Source organism: Sinocyclocheilus rhinocerous, unplaced genomic scaffold (genome assembly GCF_001515625.1).
Source record: "Sinocyclocheilus rhinocerous isolate Xijiao unplaced genomic scaffold, SAMN03320098_v1.1 scaffold2660, whole genome shotgun sequence".
NCBI lineage: Eukaryota > Metazoa > Chordata > Actinopteri > Cypriniformes > Cyprinidae > Sinocyclocheilus > Sinocyclocheilus rhinocerous.
This window is the reverse complement of record NW_015630549.1, coordinates 343135-353134: the sequence shown is the minus strand read 5'-3', so window position 1 is coordinate 353134 and position 10000 is coordinate 343135. Positions and strand designations below refer to the sequence as shown.

General features: G+C 36.9%; 1 protein-coding gene across 1 annotated transcript in view; it reads left to right on the top strand.

Annotated features, from left to right (window-relative positions):
• LOC107740565 (oxysterol-binding protein-related protein 5-like) overlaps positions 1–1576 on the top strand; it is an 18565-nt gene extending 16989 nt beyond the window's left edge. Inside the window, exons 20-21 of the mRNA XM_016553013.1 lie at positions 351–453; positions 551–1576. Of these exons, the coding sequence (XP_016408499.1) occupies positions 351–453; positions 551–686 (239 nt within the window). The 3' untranslated portion in view covers positions 687–1576. The remainder of the gene's footprint in view (positions 1–350; positions 454–550) is intronic.
• The last annotated feature ends 8424 nt before the right edge of the window (positions 1577–10000 follow it).

Here is a 10000-nt window from a genome sequence, read left to right as displayed (position 1 = left end):
TAAAATATTTATTTTAAAAACATATAAAATATATGTTTTATATATTTGTATATTAATTAAATATATTATAAGTAAAAAATTATCCTAAAATATATATATAAAAAAATAAAATAAAGGTAAAAAAAAGACCAAACAAACTAAAATATTTATTATAAAACAAAAAATATGTATTATAAACAAGTAGATTTTTAAATAAAGCTTGCATTATAAAATAAAAAAATAACATATGTATTATAAAACTAAATAAATATCTATTTTAAAGCAAAAATAAATATATTTTAAAATAAAATTGAAAACCAATTCAAGTGTTTAGATTGTTTGTTTTATATGTCTCTATTTGACTTCCTCAGGCTTCATGAACCAGTGTGCAAGATGCACTAAAGAAGTGAAGGACATCGCCCTCATAGAGGCCTCGGTAGCAGCTATACAGAAAACACAGCAGGACATCCAGAGGCAAGTACAGCCTGAGACATACTGTATTCAGCATTATGCTATTCAGTATTGTCTATTAATCACACTGATCCCTGCATCTCAATCCCTGTATCTTCAGAAACCTGAGTGCACTGGGTCGTCAGATCACGCGGCACAAGACAGCAAAGGAGAGCAAGTCCTTGAGCGGCCGCCACTGTCTCATCCTCTGCATGCTGTTGCTCTTCCAGCTACTCATCAACTACGTCTTCACTTGAGATGCTGTCACCTAGAGACCATCGCCTAGCAATAAACACAGCCAAACTATCACCGTCACATAGCCCCTTGAATGCCCCGCCGTGTTGTTGCTACTGACTGTAGCCGCACCATAAAGCACTAAGCACTTCAATTAGAGAGAAAGAGACTCTTGTTTTAATTAATATGACCGATAATCATTTCAGAGTGGATGTAAAACGCTGTACTGCCACTCTCGGTAAGTGACGTGTTCCCTCTTTCCTATGTACTTCCCTTTCTCTGCAATATAGTATTTGTGGCATATTTGAATGCAGTTGAATGGGTTTGTGTGTCTATGTTCACGTTACCCACAAACTCCTCTTCCATTTATACACCGGGCCTTAATACTGATGCCAAAAAGGGGGAAAAATAGAAGCGAAAAGTCAATGAAGTCCGCCAGTGCAATTTTATTATGCTTTCAAGTCAACGACTGACCACACAAATTTGCTCATTTTATTATTTTACCAAAACAGTGTTTCTGTATAGAACAGTACAAAGAAGAGTAAATGTTTACAAACTTGATTGTACACAAAGGAAACAATGCTCTGACACCAAATGCGTTGTGTAGATTTAGATGAAGTTAACAGAATTGGAGAGAGGACTATGATAACAGAATGAACAATCAGCCATAGGGCTGTGGCAAGCTGGATTAACATTTAATCCTTAAAACATACTAGTATCTAGTTTCATACTACTGGTACTTATATTTTAGCCACTAGTATCTATTCCATTAAGTACCAGTACTTATTCTTTAGCTACTAGTTCTTATTCATTTGCTACTAGTGCTTCATCATTAGCTACTAGTGCTTAATCATTAGCCTTTAGTGTTTATTTATTAGCTACTAGTTCTAATTCATTAGCTACTAGTTCTAATTCATTAGCTGCTAGTTCTAATTCATTAGCTGCTAGTTCTTATTCATTAGCTACTAGTTCTTATTCTTTAACTACTAGTGCTTAATCATTAGCCTTTAGTGTTTGTTTATTTATTAGCTACTAGTTCTAATTCATTAGCTACTAGTTTTTATTCATTAGCTACTAGTTCTTATTCTTTAGCTACTAGTGCTTATTCATTAACTACTAGTTCTTATTCTTTGCATTACTCGTTCTTATTCATTAGCTACTAGTTCTTATTCTTTGCATTACTCGTTCTTATTCATTAGCTACTAGTGCTTATAGCCACTAGTAACTTTTTAAAGGTACTTTTACTTATTCATTAGATATTCATTCTTATTTCAGCAGTAACTAGTAACCATTCTATTGTTACTTGTAACACTTTTCAAATTTTTGACATTGACTTCTATGGGAGTCTGTCATTCACATATCAACTATTTAGTACTAGTTTTATGTTATGACTAGTCAGAATAGCCACTGTAGAGTTCAATTAAAAATCGTACTAGTAATATTTGGTTAAGTACTAGTATCTAATAAGTACTAGTATCTATTTAATAAATAGGAGTATCTAATGAATAAGTCCTAGTATCCAATAAATAATAACTAGTATCTAATAATAGGTACTAGTATCTAAAAAAATAAGTACTAGTACCTAATGAACAACTACTAGTATATAAAAAAGTACTAGTAATCTTATAAGTCACAATCTTATGTTATGGCCACTGTAGAGTAAAAATAGTAAAATTTGTAATAATTACTAGTATCTAATAAATGTGTACTAGTATGTAATAAATAGCTTGTATCTAATAAAAAAAAGTACTAGTATGTATTTAATAGGTACTAGTACCATGAAAATAAATATTAGTACATTGTAAGGATTAAATGTTAAACCGGCTTGCCATAATAAGAATATTCATATTCATGACTGTTTGTTGGGCATTGGGTAGGTCAGTCACAATAGGGACACGTGAGGCCTTCTGGGAAGTTCCAGTTCATTGATTTTGTTCGTTCAATAACGAAGGTGTGACCAAGTAATCGAAAGTGTATATATTTGTTTGGAAAATTTGAAATTGAGAATGTATTTATTTGATCATTTCACTTGATTTGTTTTATATATAATAATCGTATTGTTTTTAAGAACACATTCATTCAGGTTTTCTGGGAGCAAGTACAGTCAAGCATCAAATCCCTTTCTCTTCCTGAGGTTTTTGTTGTTGTGAAGTTTGAGTGACCCCCTTAGTGGGGAAATATTAAGGTCAAAGTACAAAACTTCCCATGCAGGATTCATATAGAAAATGTGTGCTTGAATGATGCTTGAACTCCTGAGCCATAGTTCAACCCATTGAAATTTACAATTATTTTTCATTTCCTTTTTATCCTTTTTTACAGAGCACAGTACAATGTTATCTTGTCTGAAAACTGAAATGAATGAGATGTCAATGGCTCACTGTTTATTAATGATTGTTGCAATTACAGCACCACAGTAAAGTTTTACATTTCGACATGTTGCTTTTTTTCATTTTTGAAACATTCGCATGCACAATAAGGAACACGTTTAGATCGGTTTTACAAAGAGTTTTACCATTTTTGCCACTATTTGAAAGCCATAAACTCCCTAATAGTTGTAATGTGTATTATATGTAGCCAGTGTTTTGTTATTAATGTGAAACAACTAAATACACTCAGAAAGTCAGCTGGAGGTTATCCTAACTTTAAGTAGTTATGATTTTAAAGAAGATTCTTTTAAAGAATTCTTAAGTATTCACTCAAAACACCTCAGCAACATGCTAACCCTCAAAAGACATTAGCAACGTGCTAGCAGTAGCTAATCACTTAAGGTGCATCCAGAATCGTTTACCATCTTAATCGTCTGAGTACATTCTACATTTGATAAGAAATAAAGTTAACGTGGGTTAAAAAGTCTTTTCCATATAGAATGAATGAAATCCAGATGTACTACATTTGTCTTATTGCTATTGTCATGGGACTTTGGGTTTTGTCCCTTCACTGCCATTCACAACTCCTCTCCCGTGGCCTCATGGGATAATAAAGTGTACAATCGATGCGCATTTCAGAATCTCGCCGGAAATGGTAGGTTATCTGTGTTTTTCACCTACTGTTTTATGAATACTGTGAATTTGGACAGTACTTGTGGTACCTGTCTCATATTTTTTCTTGCATTCTGTATAGTAGGGAGGTAGACCTATTCGGAAGCAACATTAGAACACCTTAGCAACATGCAAACAACCACTCAGAACACCTTAGCAACTGTTTCGCAATACCGTGGCAAGCACCGATAACACCATTGCAGTGCTCTAACAATGAGAACACCTTAACAACATGCTAACAACACTCAGAACACCAAAGTAACTGCTTCGCAATGCCCTGGCACTCACCTAAACACACTAGCTATCATCTGTGCATAAGAGATGGGTAAAAAGTTCAAGGTCTTTTTTTTTTTGGTTCAACGGCCTTCACAGTTGGAGTTTTCTTTTTGTTGTCACAGCAGGTAGTCCTAGGGCTTGTTGGGACATGGTAAAAAAGTGTGTATACTTCTGAAAATCCCCTTCCTTCATCCACTTCCTTGAGTAAATGCAGGCCTGTGGAATGAAAGGCCAATATTTGCGGTCTGCTGTCTGATCTGGTCAAAAGAAAATAGAAATAAGAGACAACCTGCCTCAATACCTGTGGGTATATAGTTAAGTTTTTCATAGAAACAATGACTGTAGAAAAAGCCTCCAGGCAAAGGTTGGGTGTGGTTTTTTGGGAGCGTATGAGTCAGAGATCCACTTTTAAGCAATACACCATCAAATACAGCTGTAGGTTAGAAGACAAGTGCTATTTTAGTTCAACATCTCAGCCATGATCTCTTGGTTTCAGGATGTCATGTTGCACAGTGATGTTAATCCAGTCTCTAGGGATACCAGTACAGAAACGCATAAAGATAAGTTACTCTTAGCCAGCATTTTTTAGCCTTGAGCCGTCTGATAAACATTTACTTGGTAACTGTTTGTTTATTTGTCTTCATGGTGATCATTCAGTTTATAATGCCAATTGTCGGCCTATCACACTGATGGACAAGTCTAGGAGGGACAACAGTAGTTGCAACTACGCCAGGGCCTACAGGCTACATATCTGCGAGTGGGCGCATACACTGGACCTTTGTGCTCTGATACGTGCGGGGGAAGACGGAAACGCTCCGAAAATGCAGGGCTTAATTAGGTCACATGTGTGCTGGACTCTACACAAAAGAATTCCCTCTTCCTACAGCTGTGTAATATGCTTTCTGGGAAACAAACATGAACTTAAGATTCAATGCCTGAGGACAAAGTGTCTATCAAATGATTGAACCTCAATAGATCCTTTTAGGTGGACATGACCCATACGTGATTGAAAGTAGAGCGTGCGTGGGTGTTCTGACAGTACTTCTGCAAGTCAAGACCCTTGGAGGCATGGCGGGACTCCTGGGTTCTTACTGTCACACCTTTCTTTGTTAATGGTTTCTGGATGCTCTTGGCATGGCTCCAGTCCCAAGGCCTGCAAAGAGTCTTTGTTCGGCTGTAATGTCCCCTGTGTAGTCATAAATTTGGAGATTTGCTCTTTTGGAATGTGACTTGCATGTTGACTCTGCATGTTCTCCCCAAGTTTCTGTGGGTTTCTTCTGGATGTTTTGATTTCCCCTAAATCCAAAAACATACAGGATAGGTGAATTGGAAACTAAATTGTCTATAGGTGAGTCCAGGGTGTTTTCCTGTCTATGGCTTGAGAGGCTGGTATTGGCTCCAGCATCTTCTTGACCCTACATAGGACAGGCAATTTGCAAGATAGACTGATGGATGTTAGTCCATCTAAAAGGGCCATTAGGCCACGAAGGGGCAGTCCTGACCTACTGAATCACTAGTCTGAACCTCTGGTCGCTCTGGATAAAAGCATCCGCTACACTGTTGGAGTGCTGACCTAGCAGTTAGTGCACATGTTCGGACATGTTGAGCCATGGTGCTTTTGCAAGTGATGGGAGTTTGAACCTGATTCTATGATTTCCAGAATCCATTCCCCACTTTTCTCGCCAGTGTTGAGAAAGTCTTGTTAAAAAGAAAGTCTGCTGTCTTTCATTTAATAGAAAGTGTCAAACTTTCAAGAACTTTTAATTTATTATGGACCACTACAATGGCTTATAAAGTGAGAGGTGAGAGGGCAGGACACTAAATCTAGACTTAGGTGTGTTGGGAGGACAAGGTGTTGACTAGTTTGGGTAGTTCTTGCGGATGTTTGCCAAGTAATTACCACTCCTGAGCTTCCTCCATCTGAGCCATCTCAGATTACAGAGCACAGGGAGGCGTCAGAGTCATGCCTTGACATGTTCACTAAGTCAGAGCAGGGATCGCTTGCATACAGAAAGACACACACATTCAGACACATTCGTTATATTTTCAGACACATTCATTATATTTTAGTCTACAGAAGCAATAAAAAATCGGTTTGTTTTGAATAGGGATTTATTTAACCACAGGGTACAATAAGTGAAACTGTAGATTCTGTGCAGTATAATTAGGCATAACAAACATTATTATTACTATTACTCATATTTAGGGTTAGGATTTGTTAAAATCCTTAACCTTTAGTATTCAGATTTGCTGCAGAACTTGTCCTGTACTCTTTGTGCTACATCACATAGATATTTTATTTATGCTTTTTCACTTGGGGAACATTGAATTAACATTAAACCAACACTGAATTAACACATTATAAATACTGAATCGAAGTTGAAACAATGCTTATTCAACAGTTAAACAATGCTGATTCAGTGACTCACACATAAACTACTGAATCAATGCAAATCAATACTCAATCAACATTAAACCCACACAGACTTAAATGCTGAATTAATACTGAATCAACACTGAAAAGTATGCTTACCCTTCTGATTTTACAATCATGCTGCAGGTCGAGCCCCCTCACGGGAGAGCTGGGTTTGTGCTCCCTCAGCCTCCCTACTCAGGGAACCATGGTTACATAAGTAACCTGAGACGATTTGCATGTAAAAAAGCGCTATTCTTTTGCGCATCTTAAAATGACATGTTAGGCCTGAAATCCAACAGGCCTGACTGTCATATCATCAGTCTTGGAAATGCCACTTGGCCAATCAAATTTAAGGAACAGAACTAATTGTTGTATAATGAAGAATTACAGTGCAGTGTTCATAATTTACATTAGATTATCTGGTCTGATTTCAACCTAAACTTTTTACAACTTACGATTTTACCACAACTGTCGGCAGGGAGTTTTTATGTGAGTGGGTAGTGCCGTAAATAGATAATACCTGTAGTATAATACATAGTTCCTGTAACTTATAAAACTTTTTTTTTTTGTAAACTTTAAATATTTTTTTTTTTTTACAAATGAATATTTAATGTCAACATTGATGAAAATTAGTACCCAGACACTCAATTTATTATAGGATAAACTGTTTTGAAAAATAAATAAATAAATAAATAAAAATAAAAAATGCCTTGTGACTACATTGTGTGCATATTTTCAAGCAGCTTTGATGCCGGATTTATGGTTAAAAAGACGTTTTATTATAAAAAGTTACCCATGTGACAGAAAGGAAATGATTCATTAGCAGTTGAGGGTTTGAACTCTTCAGTCTGCAGGTGTGGTGGAGCTGTTGTGTTCAGCCATTGTCTTTCACTACAAGTTTGTCAGTGGATTATTTTATTTTTTTTTGCCTTGTTTTCTAGTACAAATATCCAAAAATGTTTATTTGAGAAATTGCATAAGATATCAAGATCTATTTTCATTTGTTTTCTTAAATTAAGTCTATTTTCTTACAAATCTAGTAATCAGAAAGGGAAAGGCCGCCTCACTCAGCTAGGACTCGAACCAGGGACCTTCTTGCTGTGAGGAAAAAGTGCTATATGTTGAGCCACCATGCTCCTACTGCTTCATATCAAATGTTTTTAGATTTAACCTTGCTAAATTGTGCTGCAGTTATAACTAAAACAAAACAAATAGAAATTCCTTGTAATGAGTTGTCAGTTACGCATATTTCAAAATACCACAAGATGAGCTACAGCGGGCATCATAAACAGAGCCCCATTTGTCTTCTTCAACCATGGTTCCCTGCCTGTCTGTTTCCAACAGACTGCTGTGACCTGTTTCGAAAGAAAAATGGAGCAGCCTCCTTTAGCAGGGTGGGTCATGACTGGCTGAATTGAGCTTGTCAGGTCTTGTTGCAGAACAAATGACTTCAAATGCAGAGCGACCTGCTGCGATACCTGCAAGAAAAAAAAATACATGATCGTGCTAAGATACACAGTCATGATAGCACACCCACAACTAAAAAGGACAGTACAATACTTCTCATTCTGACAAGTGCTTAAAAAGGATAAAGTGTACTTCATCAGTTGTTGTGAATCACATTTTGACAGAGATCTGAGAAACCGTTTGTGATGTTTTGGAAGGATTTGTTAATGTATAGCTCATAAAAATCCAAGTAGTCCTATTATTTATGATAATAATCTAATGTAAGAAGATACAGGAGATCTTGAACTGCACTAATCCATTCAACGTGTTATTATAGTTAACTAAAACACAAACCATAAAAAAAACCTTAAACTTATTTTATGTTTTGACTCATGTCGTATATAAAATAAAAGCATGCAATTTGATTACCTATTTTTGCAATAGAGGCCTATTCAAGTGCAATGTGTAGTGTTGAAAGCGATATCAAAGAACCTCAGAAGAAGCTGTGGAGGACTTAAAAGGGTTTCTTAGCACTTGGTCCTTGATAAGTTGACAGGATGATTAACAAATGGACGAAACTGAATACTGTTACTACTCTCATAGGTATTCTATATAGACCAGTTCAAGGACATGCCACAGAATCTTCAAAGAAGTGACCACTGATAGAGCCCTAGGGGGACAGCTAAAGGTCTGCTGGCATCTCTTACACTTGGTAATGTTCACATTCTTGAATCTACCATTAAAAACAGTTCTTCACAGTATGCATATGTAATTATATTGCTGCCAATATCAGGATTGCTTAAGAGTTTCTGGCAGGAATCCATTCTGCATGTCCCTGTAGCTCAAATAGTAGTGCATATTGCTAGGGTACAACATTAAAGTTGTGGGTTTGATTCCCAGGTAAATCATAAATAGATCACTTGAAAACAATGTAAGTTGTTTTGGTTAGAAATGTCCTCTAAACAGTGCATAGCAAAAGCAAAACCACCCTAATTCCAAATGTGGGGTGTAATGGACCCAAAGCAACTTACAGTGCATTTATTTTAGAAACAATTCAACTGGAGTAACCTGAGTGCCTTACTCAAGGGCACAGTGCTGATAGCTCAAGGATTGCGTCTTGCGGGAACCCTCAACCCTTTGTTGACAGCCCAGAAGTGAACCCACTGCACCAGGAAGTATTATGTTGTGGGACTGTGGGATTGATTTATGACCTTCTGGGTGTATCCAAATGCAGCATGTCAGGACAGGCCTGTGAACTCAACATGCAAGTGAAAATGGGTTATGCAACATAAAACATGAATAAAATAACATGCTGATCTAATCTAAAAAATGGCATTATTGTTGGTATAGATCAGTATATTCTGATCAGTACAGACTGTGTGTGTTCTTGCGGGGCCAACCAACGTTGTCATGATGTAATGTTCCTGAAGTGTAGTCACATGACATTTATGGCCCACGACTGACTAAAAAAGTTCAGTTGTTCTGCGTCCAAATTCACATATTGTTAAAGTATGTACTGCATTTGAGAATTTGCTCTGAGAACTTGCTTTAACTCAACATGCTACATCCTCCATGTTGGCAACGCCATGTACAAAATCGGTCATGCCACTGTTCCTTGGCATTTACGAATATGATGATTCCTGTACCGTGGCATCATGGGAAAAGTCTCTGGATGCGCATTTCACAATATCGGAAGATTTAATTGGTTATTCAATTACATGGAATTTTTTTGCATGCTGTTTTTTGAATGCTACCACTAACATGAATGGAAATTCTAACCTCTGGCCTTCTATCCACCATCTCAGACTCTCTTTTGTTAGGAGCTGATAGCCTTGTGGGCAGCACACTGACACATAGTGTGGACATGCTTTGAGCAACCCAACTCCTTACTGGAATAAATCTTATCCCTGTTTTGTGATCTAATATATGGGAAGGTTGTCAAGAAAGAGAACATTCCCTCAATCCATAACTGAGAATATAGGAACTAGTTTTCACCCTTTCATCTTGCTTCCATCACATTTCCTCCTCCTTGCTACTTCTTGTCTTCTGTTTAATCCTCCGCTTGCAGTTGCCATCATGGACAGCTGCACTGGGTACAATAAACAAGACCCTGCCGCCTCAGGCACAGCTGTGGGGGTGTAGTATTTACAAAAATGTATGT